The sequence below is a fragment of the Lissotriton helveticus genome, chromosome 1_1 (genome assembly GCF_964261635.1).
Source record: "Lissotriton helveticus chromosome 1_1, aLisHel1.1, whole genome shotgun sequence".
NCBI lineage: Eukaryota > Metazoa > Chordata > Amphibia > Caudata > Salamandridae > Lissotriton > Lissotriton helveticus.
In genome coordinates, this window is record NC_136057.1 from 852,694,426 (window position 1) to 852,714,160 (window position 19,735).

Below are 19,735 nucleotides of genomic sequence, written 5' to 3' on the forward strand. Positions count from 1 at the left end.
TACCTCCGTGAAAAAAAAAAAAAAGAGGGGCAGGCCCGACTGGAGGGGAGTGAGGGCAGGGAGGGGGGTGGCTACTGACATACACCGGCGGCCGCCGCGGGCAGAATGTCGTCAGGGAGCACGGGAGAGGCATTTTGGCACAGGGGTGAACGAGCATGAAGGTATGTCACAAAGGTGCCCCATATGTCAAGGCGCCGAGACCTCGCAGGCATTAGGTCCCAGTATTCAGATAAAAGGGTCTGGCATCACGATGCATCCTCGAGCCATTGGTCGAACTTAGGCGCAGGTCTGCGACCCCAACACATGGACACCCTACGTCGCGCCAGGACAAGCAGGGTAGTAATCAAGCGGCGGGAGGCGTCTGGGCAGTACTTGACAAAGCCTAGGAGGCAGAAAGGGTGGGTCGGGCAGAACCAGAGAGGAGGTGATCTCGGAAATTGCAGTGCAGACCTCCCGCCAGTAGTCGGAGACCTTTGCGCAGAGCTAGGCTAGATGAGAGAAATTCGCCGCAGGGGCAGAACAGGGGGTGCGATAAAGCCTGTGTAGGTATTTGAAGTGTATAAGACGCAAGCAAAAGTTTGGAGATAAGCGCTTTGTTGGGTTGCAACAATAAAGTCAGTCGGCCTGGGAGATATCTACACCGAGATCCTCGCCCCACGCCACACAGGCGCGGTCAGTGGAGATGGAGGTGGCCGCCAGCATGAGGGCGTAAAGCTTGGTAACCAATTTCCGAGAAGTGGGGGACGAATAAAGGAAGTCAAGAGTGGTCATCGGAGGGGGAGGCAGGGGGAACGGAGGATGCAGTTCCCGGCAAATCACCCGCCACTGATAGAAAAGCAGAGTATCCATGGGACCAGAAGCGGTAGGGGGAGAGTAGAACGTGTTCCCAGGATATAGGTCCGCAAGCATTGCCAGCCCCAAGCGGGCGGCGTGTTTAGCCTTGCCGGGGGGCTGGAGAGGAGGGAAAGTAGGATGGCGAACAATAGGCATCGCACTAGCCGAAAGCATCGGAGCATTGGACATACGGCGTAGTCCCTCCCAGGCCCAGCGCATGGTCTTGACAGTATCTATTTCAGTGCGTGGGAGTTTGGCTGGAGCAAACAGGGCAGTGACTAGCGGCCAAGGGGCTGCAAGATCAGCTTCTACCGCCAGGCGCGGCTGATAAGGAGTGGGGTGAATCCAGAAATGCAAAAAACTGGCCTGAGCACACAGCTTGAAGCTAGGGGCGCCCATGAAACGACAAGACATAGGGAGGGTGAGGGTGTTGTACGCAATGCTGGGTTGCCTGCCAGCCCAGATATGAGAGATGATCAGCGAGCAGATCCTGTGAAAAAAGTGGGCAGTTAGGGGAACGGGGATATTCAAGAAAAGATAAAGGAATTTCGGGAGGACCACCATCTAGGCGATGACTATGCGGCCCGCCAACGACAAAGGAAGCTATTCCATCGGGGTATTTTAGATTCGAACCAGTCCACCGCACGACCAAAGTTTGCCCTCCAGAGGTCATATATGTCCCTGCTTAACCATATACCTAGATAGTGAGTGGGACCAGATGCCCAAACAAAAGGGTAGTCCGGGGCGAAAGGAGTAGTGGCGTCAGTAAGAGGAAAAAGTCAGACTTACTCCAGTTCACCTGGATTCCAGAGTATCCACCAAACCTTATGATCCCTCGCACCAGGTGGCTGAGATTTTCTTGGGGGTGACGGACATATATTGTGATATCATCCGCATACATGGAGACCAAGAGAGCACGGGCTGCAAAGCCAATGCCTCTCTGGGTGTGGTGTTGCCGAAGTCTAGCCTCTAGGGGCTCCATTGCAATGGCGAAGAGCATGGGGGAGAGCGGGCACCCCTTACGGGTGCCTCACCGAATAGAGATGGGATGGGAGATTTGTTCATCAATTCGAAGGAGGGCAGTGGGAAGAGCATAAAGATGTAATATTTTGCGAATGAAGATATTGCTGAAGCTAAGACGTGGGAGATGAAAGAATAAGAAGGGCCACTCCAGGGTATCAAAGGTCTTGGTGGTGTCAAGAAGAGTAGCCACTGCGGAGAGTGCGGGGTTGACCTGATGCAGGACGGAAAAAATGGTCCGAAGATTGTGTGAAGTAGCGCATCCGGGAATGAAGCCGGATTGATCAGGGAGGGCAATGAGTGGCAGATGAAGGAGCGAGGCAATAAGCTTTGCGAAAATTTTGTTGTCCATATTATTAAGGGATAGGGGGCGGTGGGAGTCCCGAAATTCAGGGGGTTTTCAGGCTCGAGAAAATGAATCAAGCCCTCACAGAGTGACGGTGGGAGGAGGCCGCTTTCAAATTAGTCATTATACATGGCGGCCAGGTGAGGCATCAAAAGGGAAGTGAAGGTCTTATAAAACGAAACGGGGAGACCGTCCAATCCAGGGGACTTGTCGCCAGGCATGCTATTGATGGCAGCCAATATTTCTTCTTTAGAGATGGGCTCGTCGAGAAATTTGCGATGATATTTTTCGAGCCATTAAAGCTCGAGGGTATTAAAATATTGATTTAAGACCTCGCTCCCGCAGTGTAGAGCTGCGTCTAGTACTCTGTAAAACGCGCCTTAATTTCCTCAGGGGAGGTAGTACGGGTAGGGGCACCGTCCTGAAGTGCCGTGATGTATGAAGCAGCCCGAAGGGGGCAAAGGAGGTTTAAGCAGGGTTTTACCAGGCCGGTCCCCCTCACCAAAATGGCGAGCACAGGCCTCTCGGCCGAGGACAGGGATCTTTCTAGCTGCCTCCTCTGCTAATTCCGAATGTTTTTCGCAGAGCCGAGCAAGAATAGCAGAGCTGGGGTGGAGAGCATGGGCAGAGTCCAAAGATTTGATTTCCGACTCTAATTTATCCTGAGTGTTGCGAATAGAACGCAAGACCCCAGACTGTTTTGAGGTGCATTCGCCTCGGATCACCAACTTAAAACCTTCCCAATGCTTGGAGGGAGAGTCCACAAAACCGACATTCAGCTCGAAATAGTTAGTGATCGCGGTCTGAATTTCATCACAAAACACAGTGTCACGGAGGGCGTTCGGGGGAAGCTGCCAAGTCAAAGCCTGTCGCGGGGAGTGTGGGAAACAGAGAGTAAGCTGCACCGGCGAATGATCTGAGAGCGTGCGCGCCATATGATCAACGGAGGTAAGCCAGGAGAGGATATCAGGGGTTGTAATCCAGAGATCTAGACAGAACCAACAGCCTCGGGTGCCAGTAACGCAAGTGCCCTTGTGGGCATCGGGCCGCAAGTGACACCAGGCATCATATAGGGAGTTGTCAGCGAGTATGGAATTTAGAAGAGCCGCAGTACGTGGGTGGGAGGCTTGAGGGCCGGAACGGTCAAAGGCAGTAGAGTGTGTCACATTAAAATCACCCTCCCAGGGGGGCGTGGCCAAGATGGCGTCGGAGTAGGACGCTTTCTCGAGCCTCTCCGACGCCGATCCTGCACAGCAACTTACAGCGGGGTCCTGAGGCGTTCTGCCTGTGCTGTTTGATTGGCGGAGGCTGCCGCTTGCTGGCGGCGTGTTCCGGTGTCGCCGCCTCGGTGAGGGGTGACCGGCAGGAGCTGTTCGGAGGGAGCCGAGCCGAGGCCTGTGAGGCAGCGGCCTCGCGTGCCCCGGAGGCCGGAGGAGGCGGAGCGGTCCTGGGCCCTGACGCGGCTTCGGCGTGAGCTTTGCCGCGGTGAACGGGTGAGGCGGAATGCGGACCGCGCCAGCCGAGGAACGCTTGCTGACCAGCGCTTGAAGGTGCTTTGGCGGACCACGCCGGGGACTGGAGCCGCCGGGAGTTGACTGAGGAGCCGGCGACGAGCTTGAGGGCGGCCCCTGACACCGCCGATAACGGACGCTGTGCACAGGCCCAGCGGGGGCAGAGCGAGCGGATTGCCCCCCCCCTCGGAGAGCTGCGGACTGGTGAGCGTACCGGCGGGGGTAGGAAAGCGGAGCTGCAGAGTGGCGAGGCCCAGTACCTCCCTGGGACACACGCCACGCTGAGGCCTTCCATACTTGGGCCGAGTGGCTGCGAGTGGCTGGGGGGCCGGCGCGTGGTCTTCTACGCGCCGGCATAACGCAAGCAGTGCCGTGCAACACGGGTGGCTGGCCCGTAGTAGTGGAGGGGCTTTAATTCTTCAGTGGCCCTGCTAATAGACCTTGTGGAGTGACCTGCCATTGCGACTGTGGCGCACCCCCCCGAGGGAAGCCCCGCCGGCGCGGCTACGACCTTCAGCTATACACTGGCACCAGGGGGAGCGGAGACCTTGCGGCTTGCTAGCGCGGTTCTGGAGAGCGGGGCACTTGGTCTGCTGCCCACCTGGGTGGGCCCTACTGGCGGCAGGGCGCCTGACGCTACCCTGGAGAGGTTCTGTCGGTGACCGTCCGGACCGGCCCCTCCCGGGTCCTGGGCACTGGTGAGGACACAAGCTGTAGTGGGAACCCGCGCCGGTCACCAGCCTTGGGGTATGGGCCTCCCTAGGGCCGGAGGGACCCCTGAATACTAGCGGCGTCACTGCGTGGAGGTGGCCTGGTGGAAGAAGAGCCGCACTTTGGTCGGTGCTCTCATATCGGAGAGGGCGAATAGCGTCTTCAGCGGACCGCCCCGGCGCGGTGCATCGCCGGTCCGCATCCCGGCCTCCCGGCTGCGGTTGTCCTGGGCCCAGGTGGAAGTACATGGGAGCAGACCGCAGCCATGTCCAACTCACAGCGCAGAGGGGGGAAGACGGGGAAGGAAGTAGCCCCCAAATTGTCGCAGCAACCGGCGTCGCCCGGTGCCAGCGGTTCCTCCAGGCAATCGGATGATGAGGCGCCAGCAACTAAAGCTTTCATGAAGGAACTCTTCGCGACTATCAAAGAGGACATCTCAGAGCTTCGTACCCAGCTGGCCTCGGATCTCAGGGAGGTGCGGAGAGACGTGGATGGGATTGGGGAGAGAGTGGCGACGTTGGAGGACCATGACCTTAGCATTGCGAGCGATGTGCACCAACTCCAACAGGATATCATACGCCTCACAGAGCAAAATCTGGACTTGCAAACCCATGCGGAGGATTTGGAGAACCGCTCCAGAAGAAATAACATTCGCATCAAAGCAGTGCCGTGGGACGGGGAAGCGGGAGACCTGCGTGGATACGTCCTGGCGCTGTTTCTCCAGATCCTAGAGGACGAAGAGATGCGTGACGTCCAGATGGATAGGGTGCACAGAGTGGGGCTGCCCAGGAGGGGCGGGGGTCCGCCGCCGGATATCCTCGTGTGCGTACATGACTTCCAGTTGAAGGAAAAGATATTGAGGAAAGCGAGGACCACTGCTTCGCTGCAATTCAGGGGCCATCACCCCCAGCTTTACCAGGACCTGGCGGCGACGACCTTGCAGAAACGAAGGGACTTCCGTCCTGTGACCGCCTTTCTCCGGGAGCGTGGCATATCCTACTCCTGGGGGCATCCTTTCCGGATCATCTTTAGATGGGAGAATCGGTTGCGTCAGATCAATTCCCTGCGGGAGGCGAAGGATCTTCTGGGCATTGAGGACACAGAGCTGTCGCGGGAGCCGCGGGGATCCCCATTCCGGAGACGGCGTCGTTCTTCCTCGTGGCACAGGGTGGGCCCGTCCCCGGAGCGGCGGCGGCCGGATCCGGCAACTAGTGAGCAGGAGAGGGGGGCCGCGGTGGCTTCGGTGGCCTCCGCCACCATGACGGATTCTCAGACGAGCTCTGGAGCAGCGTGACCCCTGTCTTATGGAGTGGCGTCGGAGGGGCTCTTGGCCTGAGGTCCCTGGGGTACTATGGTACTTTTGGAGAAGACACCCCGGAACTTGGACCTGGGGGTCCCCAGGTGGTCCCCCCTGCCCCAACCCCGGACCAGCGGGGAACTTTTGGACCTGGACCTTCTGGAACTGAAGACTGCGTGGTTCAGGTTCAGTGCATTGAGTTGCATTTTGTTATTCTTTGTTCTTGGGGGGGTTAGGGGTGGGATTGTTGGCGCTCTGAACATGGGTGTCATGGCGGGATGTTCTGGGTTGGGGAGGGAAGTTCGGGGAGTGGCGGCGACGTTGTGTGACGAGTGTGTGTGGAGAGGGCCTTTGTCGATAGTTTCTTTTGTGATTTGTATATGGCTTGGGGATCCGCCTTCGTTGACCCTTGCGTACCCTGGGACTATGGATGCCTCACGGGACTTGCGGAATGACCGGGCGGGCCTTCTGGGTTGGTTGTGGCTGGGGTTCTTCCCTAGAGTCCCCGTGTTTATCTACCTCCCCTGGGCTTGGCTTGTGGAGCATGTGTGGGTCCGGTGCGAGCGCCGTGGCTGTTTGGCTGTGAGCATGGCGTGGAATCTGTCTAATCCCTTATGCCTGTCAGCATAGGAACATGGAATGTGAAGGGCCTTAACTCTCCGCAGAAGAGACAGAAACTCTGGAAGTACATTGTAGATCACCATTTGGATGTGGTGGCTCTCCAGGAGACCCACCTGGCTAGGAGGGATGAGTTGAGGCTTCGACATCTGCAGTTCCCCCTTATCTATAGGGCCTCTGCGGCCACAAAGCACAGGGGGGTGGCCCTACTCTTTCGGGCTTCCCTGCATTTTCAGCCCATGGGAGTGAGTGTGGATAGGGACGGCCGTTGGCTATTGGTGAAGGGACTGTTGCGGGGGCGCTTGTGTACATTTGCTGTGTTGTATGCCCCTAATGCGGGACAGAATAGCTTTATGCAGGGTCTGTTGGACAAGATGGGGGACTTTGTGGAGGGTCATTTACTTTTGCTAGGCGATTTCAATATGGTGTGGGACAGGGGTCTGGATAGCTCTGGAGGCCGCAGGGCAGACACTGGCGTCTTCTCAGACGACACTAAAAGGCAGTTGGGAGACCTGGGACTGATCGACAGTTGGCGCTTTCTCCACACACAGACCAGAGATTACACCTTTTTTTCCAACGTACACCACTTGTACTCCCGCATTGATTATATCTTGCTGAGTCAGGCCCTTCGAGGGGACGTACAATTAGCTAGTATTTTTCCACTCTCGTTATCGGATCATAGCCTTGTGGTTCTGGGACTGCACTGGGCCACCGGGGGGGATGGTTGGCGCAAGTGGTATTTCCCGGCAGCGCTAGTGCGAGATGAGGTATCGTGTAAGGCCCTACGCAAGGCAATTGGTGATTTTTTCCTCCTTAACCCGCCGTCAGACACGTCGGTGTATACCACGTGGGATGCGTGCAAGGCCTCCTTACGGGGCACGTGCCTCGCCCTCAACGCAAATCTGAACAAGCTAAGGCACGAAGAGAGGGAGGCTCTGGAATTGGAGTTGGCTACTTTAGAGCAGGCCCACAAGGCGAACCCCTCCAGGGTGACCCTTCGCCCCCAGACGGCGGTCCGAGGGAAACTGAGGGCCCATTATAATAACAGGGCGGAATTCACTCTTTTGCGACTTCGACGTACCTCCTACTCCCAGGGCAACAAGATTGGGCGCCATCTTGCCCGGCAACTCCGGGACAAACGCGAGAAGGACTATATCGGGGGCATTCGTGATCCTGCAGGCTCTGTTCAGCATAGAGACGCGGACAAGGCGGCCATTTTCGGGCGCTTTTATGCGGCACTCTACTCAAGCGATGCTCTCGATCCTGACGCACAATCCAGATTCCTGGAAGGCCTGTCTCTCCCGAAGGTTTCTAGGGAGTGGAACGAGTCCCTATCCTCCCCCATCACTCGGGAGGAAGTCTTGGATGCCATTAAGGGCCTGAAGCTGCACAAGGCCCCCGGGCCTGACGGCTACACGGCCCTTTTTTACAAAACGTTTGCCTCTGAAGTGTGCGACTACCTGGTCTCCCTCTTCAACGCAATGGCGATTGACGGCAGGACCACGGATTCTATGGCTGAGGCGTTGATCAGTGTTATTCCCAAACCGGGGAAGGATCCTGCTTCTTGTACATCCTACCGCCCGATAGCACTTCTCAACCTGGACGCCAAACTGTATTCTTCTATATTGGCGGGCAGGATGCAGGATCTGATGCCTGCCCTGATCCATCCTGATCAATCGGGATTTATTAAGGGCAGACAGACCCACGATAACCTACGCCGCGTCATACACCTCATCGAAAAGGCGGAGCGTTTCCGCATACCCGCGGTGTTAGTAGGACTCGACGCAGAGAAGGCTTTCGACCGCGTCGACTGGGGGTTTTTGCACCAGACTCTATTGGCCTTCGGCTTCTCGCCTTCTTTCGTGAGGATGATTGAGGCTAATTACAGTGGGCCCACATCCCGTGTACTGATCAATGGCCATAGATCCGCGAGTTTTCGCCACTCCCGAGGGACGCGCCAGGGCTGCCCCCTCTCACCCCTTCTCTTTGCTCTTAGCATTGAGCCATTGGCGTTAGCGGTGCGAGACAACGAGAGGATTCTAGGACTTCCCTTTACGGGCGAGCAGCACAAAATCTCGCTCTTTGCGGACGATGTCTTACTGTCTATCAAGGAGCCGGCGCTGTCGCTGCCGCATGTCCACTCTGTGCTCTCTGCCTACGAGGAAGTCGCGGGCTTTAAGGTTAATTTAGATAAATCCTTCATCCTAAACCTGACCCTCTCGGCGGGGGAGGTGCAAATGACCAGGCAGCTCACTCCGTTAGCTTGGGCGACGGAATCCTTGCTCTACCTGGGCGTGCGGTTGACTTCCTCCGTGAATGCCCTGTTCCACGCTAATTTCCCTCCGATGCTTTCCTCGGTACGGACTGAGCTGGATCGTTGGAAGCCTAAATTCATCTTGTGGCTAGGCAGGATCCACGCCCTTAAAATGGTGCTCCTTCCCAAACTGTTGTATTTATTTCAGGCTTTGCCTATTCCGGTAGGGCTAGACTACTTCCGCCGATTGAAGACCATGATGCTACGATATGTCTGGCAGGGAGGCCGAGCACGACTTCCATTCCACGTCCTGAGGCGCCCACGCTTGGAAGGGGGGGTAGGCTTCCCAGATATGCATTTGTATTACAAAGCTGCTCAACTGAGGGTCATCGTGGAGTGGTCCCAACAGAAGTCGGAAAAACATTGGCTCCACATGGATCGTAGCATTGCGGGCCGCTCCATCTGGGATCTGGCCTGGAAGCCTAAGGCAGACCGCCCCAAGAATGCTTACATTAGCACCCCCACGAGTACGGTGCTGAAGGTGTGGGACACGGTAAGCGGTGACGACCGTTGGACCACGTTCCCGTCCCCATTCACCCCGATCCACTTCAATCCGGCCTTTCCCCCGGCCCTCGCGGAGGGTCCCTTCGACGCTTGGAGGAAGGGGGGTTGTAGAGCCCTCACCCACCTGTTCCATGGCGCCGAACCCCTCACTTTCCACAACTGTATGAGGGACTACGATGTCCTCCCGTCGGAACGCTTTCGGCATCTCCAACTCCTACATTGGGCGACGTCGCCTGCCGTAGTAGATGCAGCCACCAGACCCTTGTCACAATTTGAGTCCTTCCTTCTTCACACTTCTACCATGAGGGGTACGATTTCTTTCCTGTACAAATTGTTATTAGATTCTGCCGTGTCTCCACGTCCTCGATATCAAGACCATTGGGAATCCACTCTGGGGAGGGACATCTCTGCCAACGAATGGCGGGCCCTATGGAGAGATGTGACAGCGCACAATCACTCTACTGACCTCAGAGAAACACATATGAAACTCATCTTTGATTGGTACATGTACCCCGCCAAATTACACCGCATATTCCCGGCCACCTCGGATAGGTGCTGGCGGGGCTGTGGGATGCTGGGAGACTTTAAGCATATATGGTGAGATTGCCCCTCCATTCAGCCGTTCTGGGCTGAGATTCTGTCCCACATTAGAGACGTTTTGGGTTATCCGGTTCCGAATTCCATGGACTTTGTCCTATTAGGGCTTAGGGATCCACTGCTTGAATACCAGACCAGGGCGGATAAGCGTGTCATGTGGTTGTGTTTGGGTGCGGCCAAGGTGACTCTGGCGGCAGCGTGGAAGTCCCCATCTACCCCGGCTATTTCCTTGTGGCATGCTCGACTGTGGCGTCTGTTGAGCATGGAACGCCTCTCTGACATCTTCCTGGGGAACTACAAGAATTTCATGTACAATTGGGGCTCACTTGTGCGATTTCTGTCCCGAGGTTTGCCCTCGGCTGTATGCCCGTCAACGCTGCGGTCTCTCCATCTCTTCCAAATTTGATCTCCAGGATGTCTGTATTGTTTGCTATGTTTGTTGGTCGCCGCCACTGGGGGGAGGGTGATGTTGGGGAGGGACGAGGGTGGGGGTAGTTGGGGTAAGTGTCTTAAGTTCTTCTTCCTTGCTGCTCTCTCGCGGCGACTAGCTATGCCTTGGGAGGGCCATTGGGCCGTGAGCGGAGTTTGGGCGGTCTTGTCGACCTGAGGGTGCCTATACTGGACTTGAGCTTTTCATTGCCTGCGGACTATGGAACCATACCGCCCTTCCTCTTTGGATGAGCCCCTCTCCCCCCTTTTTTGCACCCCCTGTGTGGGGTTTTATGGCGGCATGTCGCCTATCTTTCTTTTTCCTTTCTGTTTCCCCTCTTACTGTCTACCCCCCCTTCTATTTTCAACTGATATATTGCAAAATAAAATTTTTATAAAAAAAAAAAATCACCCTCCCAGAGGAGTGCGTCAGGACCTAGGGACAAGATGAGGTGCCATATATGCGCAAAGAAATCAGGGTCATCCATGTTGGGGCCGTACACCACAGCAACCGTTAAGGGTTGGGACTGCCAGGAGCCATTGAGGATAACATAGCGCCCTTCAGGGTCAGTGAGTACATGAGCTGTTTGCCATGGGAGACCCTTTGGTAACAGAATGGACACCCCGGGGAATAATTAGAATAGAAAGAGGAATGTGATTCTCCCCAGTGTCAGGAATGAAGTCTAGCGGAAGTCGCAGGCATCAGGTGGGTTTCTTGCAATAGACAAATATCCACGTTGTGCCGAAGTAGGCGAGCGTGAATAAGTCTGGCCTTAAGGTGGTCATTTGGACCATGGATACTCCGCGTCCAAAATGTATTGTCAGTCATGCCGTGAAGGTATAGGGAAGAGCAGAGCGATGCGTGGTGAAGGCGGTCAGGTGCTGAGGAAGAGGGTGCTTGGCTGAGCAATGCAACATAAAACAGTGGACAGAAAAGCAGTGAGATACGCAACGATGCTAGCTCGTGCCAACCGGTGCAAATAGCTTAGCAAGGAGGGGGAGCATTCACAACTAGGTGAAAGGTGGAGTATGGCACGGACCCAGCTGCACGACCCTAAGGGTAATCGCAATGTGATACACCAAGGCGGCGCGGTATATATGTGTATCGGTGATGTGATGCAAGCAAGATGTGAACAAGATATATAAATACGTAAACAGCGTCGCCTCAGGAGGAGGCTGAACATCCAAAAGAACCGCCACCCCAAACAGATCTCAAGAATGCAATAAAGTGATGCAACATAAGAGGTGCAAGGATAAGACAAAAGGAGTACAATCCAAAACATGAGCGTCTCAAAAGGAGGACACAAAGACCCATTACCTACCCTCCCTCTACCCACACCAACCCCCCAAATAGGTTGAGCAACGACCCTCAGCCACCCCGGGGACCCACAACTTGGAGGGGGAGATCAACAGCAAAGGTGGGAATCATCCCAAGGGGCATGGCGTCGCACAGCGGACGACCCTGTCCTATAAAGCAGGGTGGCCAAGCCAACACATAAGCAGACTTAACAGTACATGGTAACCTAGTAAAGAAGAGCATTTAAGTCGGTCCCACAGGCGTAGGAGCAGGGGGCATACAGTCGAAACGCCGATAAGGAACAATGTAAGCATGTCAAGTAGAGAACAAACGGACATAGAAAGCAAAATAAATACCAAAGAACAAGTGAGAAGAACTTATCAGTCATTATCGCTGAGATTATCTGCGTCGGAGTCCTGAGAATTACCTGGGGTGGAACGCTGGGTGTGGTATAACTTCTTGGTGAAGGCAAGGTCACGCTTGGGATCCGTGAAGGACAGAGTTTTGGAACCCTGCCTGACACACACCTTGGCCAGATAAGCAAGGGAATAGGAAATCTCATGTTTTTGTAAGATGCGTTTTGCAGGCAGGAACTAGCGGCGGGCAGCCTGCACAGCCAGTGTGTAGTCAGGGTAGAAGGACAGTGCGTTACACTGATGCGGGATTTCACCTTTCTCCCTGGCCGCCCTGAGAATTGCGTTGCGGACCCGGACATTTAGGATTTTTGCGATGATGGGACGAGCTGGCAGACTGGGGGCAGGACGCGGACCAAGGGAGAGGAGCGCTCTTTTCACAATGAAGACCTGGAGAGTACATCACCGAAACAGTTTGCACACCAGTTGCTCCACGTAGTCTTCCATTTGTGAGATGTTGGTGGACTCCGGCACCCCCGTGATGCGGAGGTTGCTCCTGTGGGAGCGCGCCTCCAAATCTTCGTTCTTGGAGCGTATGAGTTCGAGGATTTTGTCCATTTGGAGGACTTTTTGGCAGTGTTGAGTGGCGGCATCCTCCGCGTCATGACATGCAGCAGGCGGTTGTCGTGGGAGTCCACCCAAGACTTGACCACGTCTAGGCAGGATGATAGCTGGTCCAGTTGGGTGGTGATCCCAGAAACTGCGGGCTTCACCTCCAACATGATGGCTTTGAGGCCATCCCTCGTGGCGGTCTCTGTGGTTTGCCTCGTGGGAACCACAGAGACCGCCACGATCGGTAGCTCCTAAACTCTTTGGACGTGGGGTCTATCTTACTGCCTAACCAGACTCTCTGATGCCTAACCTGATTGCTTACATCTCTGCTTCCCTACCATGAATTATGTCTCTTGAGGCAACGTGCAAAAATCCTTAGCAATATTGACAGAAATTAACAGACCGACCTTCGGATTTTCATTAAGTTCCTTGTGTGTGTCTGTTTCGACTTACAAATATTGTGACAACACTGTGTTAATGTTTTGCAGCACCCCTCATTGTTTGGAGGAGATTCCCTCTTGCCCGCAGTGGAGCGCCCACATTTGATTACCTACACCCTTGACTACTATTAGAGGTCCCTGCATGTGGTTCTCCACCACCCACTCTCCATAGTGCGAACACTTCGGCTGCTGAGCAGTACCTGGTATCCTGTTTTTAAACTTCCCTCGTAACTTCAAACGTATAAACTACATCTACCACCTCTGCAATGATACATGTCTTGTGGCACTCCTGATGAAGGCACCCAAGGTGCTGAAACGCGTGTCGAGAATTGTCATCTCACAGCCACTTTTGCAATAGCTTTTGTTTTTAATATTTCTAGCATCACTTTTTTGTACCTTTGATTATTGACATTATACTGTTTTTTATATCATTATTATCAATCATGTATGTATAATATCAACTGTGCAACAGATTTAATATCTAAACCTATTACCAACATGTATTTCTCTTTTTTATCAATCATATGAATAAAATGAAATTTTGCACATTTTAACAAACCTCTTTTGTTTACACTGAGTTCTTTACTATCAGTTGTCTATTTCTGAAAAAAATGTTGATTTAATGTTTATCAATTGAACTGCCTAGGAATTATTGTTCTCAATTATTGTTATACCCTGTCCTAGGAACTCTAGATTAATTACAGGGGCTACCTACATGGCAACGTCCTTCAACCCCACACTGGTGAGCTGGACAGGGAACGCGACTGGGGGAAACAAGGGCAGCGGGTGGGCAGGTTGGTCCCAGGCAGAACGAGCAAGCAGGCTCAGGCAAAGCAAGTGGAGCCCGCAGGCTGGTGCTAGTAATGGCCAGAAGGAGCAGGCCAGACTAGGCCCGTCGTAGATTGCAGGGCCCTCCAACACAAAGCAGGCATCAAAAGGTGCTCGCCATGGCAGGCAGGATTGAGACAGGCGACTAGCAGGCAAGGCGGCCACAGGAAATAGGTGCCGAGAGTCAGGAACGCACAGTAGAAGCGGTGGCCGCCCACAGCAGGGGGGCATGGGAGGCCACGGTGGTTGCTGGAGAGCCGGAGAGCCACAGCAGCAGGAGCAGGCAGGGGCAGACTGATGAGGCGATAGGTGTGTGCAGCCTTGATGGGTGGCACGCAGATGAGCCCAGAGCAGCATGGCCACTGACCACAAGGCCCACTAGTAGGAAGCCGAACCAGCAGGCGGGCAGAGCGGAGGCGGGGAGACCGCACACGCAGCAGCCGCAGGGTGGCACATCCGAAAGCCAGAAGCCCGCCGGAGGAGAGAGAACCACCCGCTGTGGGGAGTCGCGGGGGGCGCGTCGCCCACTTCACCTGGCCCAATGTAAGTAAGTATACTTGTAAAGCGCACTGTTACCCCATCTCGGGGTGTCCTGGCGCTGTATACCGCTGGGGAACCCGTCCTGGCTTTCCCTGTGAGATGGTCCCTCCTGGGCACCCCCAAGGGGAAGCCAGGCTTCCCCAGCGTTGATGGGGCCGTTGTGAAGATTAAGCAAGCTGTTGCCCAGAGTTGCAGAGTGGGACCCATGGTTAGCGTAGGCACCTTGGCGAGAATTATCGAGTCCGTGGACATTGACCCAAGACCCTGCTGCGTCGGGAATTGAACCCTGGTCCCAGGCCGACCTCTGCTTCATGGTCTGCCGCTTCTAACCAGTGAGCCACACTTCTCCACTGAATGGTTGTAGGCCTCAACAGGGGCCGCCCGAATGCTGAGTAAGGTGCCCGCTCGTGAGTAGGCCTAGCCAGGCAGTGCGACACGCCCCCCCCCCAACCCCCTCAGCCGCGAGACTCATCGGCAAGGTGTCGGAGGCGGCAGTGCACAGGGTGGATCAGCAGCCTCCAAGCGAACCCAGAATCCGGCGGCGCAGTCAGGGCCCAGGCCCAGGGCACACGCAGCTCAGGATCAGGCACCACAGGTCGCAGGGCCTCGGGAGACGTATCAAGTTGTGGGCCCAGAAGGAGGAGATGAGCAATGGCAGGATTCCAGACATTGATGGGCTGATGTAAGTCTGTAGGATAATTGCGGATTAAAGGCTTGGCCAGCAGAGCCCATTCAAAGTGCGGCCATCTTGCAGCCGGCTAAGCCACGCCCCCCATCCAGCACATGTATTTAACATACACACACTGCACCAAACTGCATCCGTCATGTTTTGTACAGCTCACAGGCATGCATACATCCAGTACGTACATGCAACGTGCACGCACTGCAGTGCATTATCCCTTTATTGTACCCTTACCAGGCACACATACATCCAGCGCAGATACACCACTAATCCACTGCACAGCACGCTACATCAATCCGATGCAGGCCAAAAGTGTCTTAAGCACACAGCAGCGGAGCCTGTAGGCGTCACTCCAGTGACACAGGTTAAAGAGGACATGCTCACTCCTACTGATCACTATACAGTATGATACCACCATCCCAGCTCATGCTGCTCAACTCCTGGTGAAGTCAGTATCCTTCAACCAGTATGAGGATAGCGCTTTGGGTGCCCCTCCTGGTGTAACACGACCACAATGCGTGAGACCAGCCTATGTTATGGCGCACACACATGATCCATGTTTGCCTATGACAACAAAATCAGCATTACTGATCTAGACATTAGTACAGTTGGTGCACTCTGGGCAAGATTGCATGCCCATTACCATGTGGAGGACTTTTCCAAAATGCCCCACATACTGAGGCATAGCCATCAAACTGAAGTAAAATAAATGGGTACGTAGGAACAGTGAAGTTGATCAAAGAGATCTGCTAGCTACACTTAGGAATCATGTGAATACTAAGGTTGGTTGTTAACTTGAGAACATTTGTGAACGAGGTACACTATGATCTCTTTTCTTTAATGTCCTGTAAGGTGTTCACTTTGTTTTGAGTTAAGTGGATACCTTGTTCCTGGCCTAGGAGTCTTACAGCAGAGTTTTTGCCCATTGCTATTGCAGAGTACAAGATTGTTAAACAAGATCACAATATTTTAACTAAGTGGCAATATCACCAGAATCCAGATCTATATGATGTTATTAGAAAACGAAAGCTCAGGAAAGATTTAATATATCAATCTGAATTTAGATTTGAGGCGTTCTCCCAATTTTGTCAGAATTATCAGACAGAAAAACCTTACAGAGGGAAATATTGTTACTCCACCAGGCATGTGTTTTCACTTTTACCAAACACTAATACTAAGGTAAAGAGTGATTCCTCTGTCCAACTGGGTTTTTCCTGCATTACTCAAGGGAATACTAGGAGGTGTATTTGGAAAAAACATTCCAACCTGCAATTTGCACCCGGAATTGGAATGTTAACTTGAATAAAAATTGTATTTGTGGCCTAATTAGGATTAACCATGGTAATGTGGAATGAGTTAATTAATGTTTTAAAGGACAATAAATACAACCAACATTAGGCCTGTATAACATTTTCACTGTAGGTTACACACAGCACTGTTACCTCATAAGGTTTACGGCAATTGGAAACCTAAAATGCTTTCACATAACTATTTCATTTAAAATCTCTGTACAATTTATTTAGGTTTGCTCGTTTGTAATAGGAAAATCGTAACCCTGTACACTTTTATCTCTTTTCATGCAACTTTACATTAAAGGGTTTTAAATACGGTGAGTAATTGAGGTTAGCCTGTTACAAAGCATTCTCAATTCTCACAGATGTGTATCTAGCAAGGAGTAAAACATTATTAGTACATGGATAATGGTGGATAAGAATTTGTGTGTCCAGGGGACAAACGTAGACACAGATAAGTGGACATCTCAACCGGTTGCATAAAGACATTCTAAAAATAATACATGTTTTAGACGACTGATTCAACTGTTTAGTGCTTCGGGTCCATGACAGATTCGAATAAGTTTATGTTTGTGTTACCAACTGCAGCTACACACACAAGTGAAAATAACACAGTATGTTTATTAACCCATTGCATATGCGCCGAATTTTCGTGCTGTGTGGGTGTTTTTCAAAGTGGGCAGCATTCGGACGGCCCCCGGCCGTCCCCCGCACACGCCCACCGTGACGCATGATGGCCGGGGGCTGTCATGAGCATGCAAGGGGTTAAGAAGTAGGTGGTGAAAGACCGCTCTTCGCTTTACCTTAGTCATCAGGAATGCAATTACCTAAACGGGTGCCAAACAATACTGAATCTAGATTCTGGAAAATGTGAATTGTTAAACAAGTATTCATACCTGAATATGCTTCATATTCTCAAAGAAGTCCATCTCTGGATCATTGTAGTCAGTGAGCTGCACCAAATCCTCAAACTCTGGGCGATTTGGGAAGGTACGAATCAAGCAGGACAGTAATGTTGTGTAATCTTGTTGGATGTTCTGCAAAAATGATGTCAACAGTAACATGTATAATTATATGTACATGTATATTTCAGTATGAAACTGGTCAAAACTAGATCCTGAGACTGATAAAATAATTTAGTAAACAGTGAGGAGGAACGACAACAAATAATTAGTAGATATGCACATCACAGACACTGTTCCATGGTTTAGAAACCACTACAGGACAATAGAGCAGTAAGTTTACGAGGGACTACCTTTACCATTTAAAGGTAAACAAAGGAGTGGGGAGAGGATGTGGCCTAAAAATGGCTAGAGAGGTCGACCTCAGAGCTGGGGAACCGGGTTCGAGTCTTGGTTGAGACGCTCAACATCCTGTGATGCTGGACAAATCACTTAACCTCCCCATGCCTGACAAAAAATGAATGTGTCTGTCTGTAATGCAACTGGTGCTCATGTAAAGCGCTCTCATACTTTCAAGTCTAGTGCGCGCTATATAAAACTCCCCTCGCCACCCACCCCCCGAAAAAAGGAGTATCTAATTGGCTTCTAAGGCACTAGAAGCTCATTTTGTACATACTTACCTCAGCCTTGCTCTTCAGCCCTCTACGGATACTCTCCAGAAGAGTTTGTTGAATAATTTCACGGTACTCCTCCTCATTATAACCTAGTTTGGATAGCTGGCCAATGATGCTCATCAAACAAAGGCTGGCATTATCGCTTAAAGTCATCTCACCCAGCTGAAAAATAAATATATGGAATTGGTACTTTCACAACCTGTTCTCTCACAAATAGCACACAAAGCAAATAGCACACAAAGCACTACCCAGTCATGTCACCATACGCTCAAAGTGGACTAAATGTACCTGTAACTGCATTACTTCAACAATACCTCACAGTTTCCCAAATGTTTCTATTTGGATTTTATACAAATATAGCACTCAAAGGGTCTCTTTCGCCCAAGAACATGAGGTTTGGTATTTCTGGACCACTGATGCAAATTACATACAAAACAATAAAACAATTGGTTGCACATTTATGATATTCAAGTTAACATTTACAGAGAGTTTCAACCATTCATAACAATTCAAATGAAACAAGACACTGCTTCAAAATGAGCAGTCAAAGCTTGCTTGATGTCTTATTGTCTTAGTTAAGCAAGGTATCCTATCTTTTTACCCACTACACCCAACCGAGGCAGAGGCAGTTGTACTATTGAGAAACAAACCACATGGCAGTCTTCTCATTATTTTATGAGATTTGAAGAAACCAGACACTGGTTTGATATTAAACACAGTAAGCTCTAACTATAGATCTCACTCAAGCTAGGTTTTGTGAAATAGTTTATAAAATGGACTGTTAACAGCTCTGCAGTTAGTTACAGGATCTTGGCAAACACATTTCTCTCCTTATAAAGGACTAACACTGCATTTAACAAAGTTATAGGATTGGGCACAGACACACAATTGACCAAGTAGATTCGCATGCACCATTACTACTGCCAAGACCGGCTTTATCTGGTTTGCTTTATCCCAGATACTTAAAAACACCGCATGAAGTCTATGCAGTCAAGATATTGCATATTACACAAGCAATGACTTTGACTAAATGACTAATAAAAGATTTTTCTCTTCCAAGGTTCGATTATTTCCATAAATGATGAAAAATTAACAACAGGGAGGGTAATCGGGGACAAGCCCACAATAAAAGAAACAATATCTATAATAATCTGGAATAAGATGAAGACAAAGTCTCCCTGGAATATTGGACACACTCACCTTTTACTGAGGCCAATTCAAACATTGGACAAACATGAAAAGTCTATAAGTAGAGGGCATTCCCATACAAGAACAGCAAGCAGTCCAATATAAGGGTAGCTGCAAAACACTTAAGAAATGGGAAGAGAGAGGGATAATTCAGATGGAAGATCTCTATGGAGGATGAACATGTTTGACTAAGTGCCCTAGTTAATGAATAAGTGGTTCTGCAGTGACATGTTTTGCTGTATGGAGCAGTAACAGTTGTAATGCAGGAAACATATCAGGTGGGAGGTTCAGAGCCACCCTTGTCCAAGGCCCTACAAGCAATCTGCATGGACATGGTGATGGCAACAACAACAGTTTACAGAGACATCTAACAACAGGCAAAAGGAACGGTAAATAACATAGAAGAAAAATAAGGCACTGACGTTGGTAGACCAAGATGACAGAAACTAGGAAGGACTACTGATCAGTGCACCACAGACCTTTAGAAATGCTAGATTTAAGCTAATTAATTTCAATTATTTACAGAGGACTTACAGAACACTCAAAAGGACCTATAAAGAACACCCAGAGGCCCGGGTCTGCTGCCATAGATGTATGGAAATAGATGCAGACTTATCACATCACATGGAACTGTCCAAACTTCAGAAGATATTGGAAAACACTCATACGCCAACATAAAGGATCCACCAACAGACAGTTTGTACTGCAGATGTATGCTGCATCCCTACTCCAAATTGTAAATTCAT

General features: G+C 51.6%; 1 protein-coding gene across 2 annotated transcripts in view; it reads right to left on the reverse strand.

Annotated features, from left to right (window-relative positions):
- The window catches only part of UTP20 (UTP20 small subunit processome component), a 1,109,880-nt gene that overhangs the window by 457,095 nt on the left and 633,050 nt on the right, over positions 1–19,735 (reverse strand). For both annotated transcript variants that reach the window (XM_078675325.1, XM_078675316.1), the window contains exons 36-37: positions 17,808–17,963; positions 17,122–17,262 (exon numbers count right to left, since the gene is read on the reverse strand). In XM_078675325.1, coding sequence (XP_078531451.1) covers positions 17,122–17,262; positions 17,808–17,963 — 297 coding nt within the window. The remainder of the gene's footprint in view (positions 1–17,121; positions 17,263–17,807; positions 17,964–19,735) is intronic.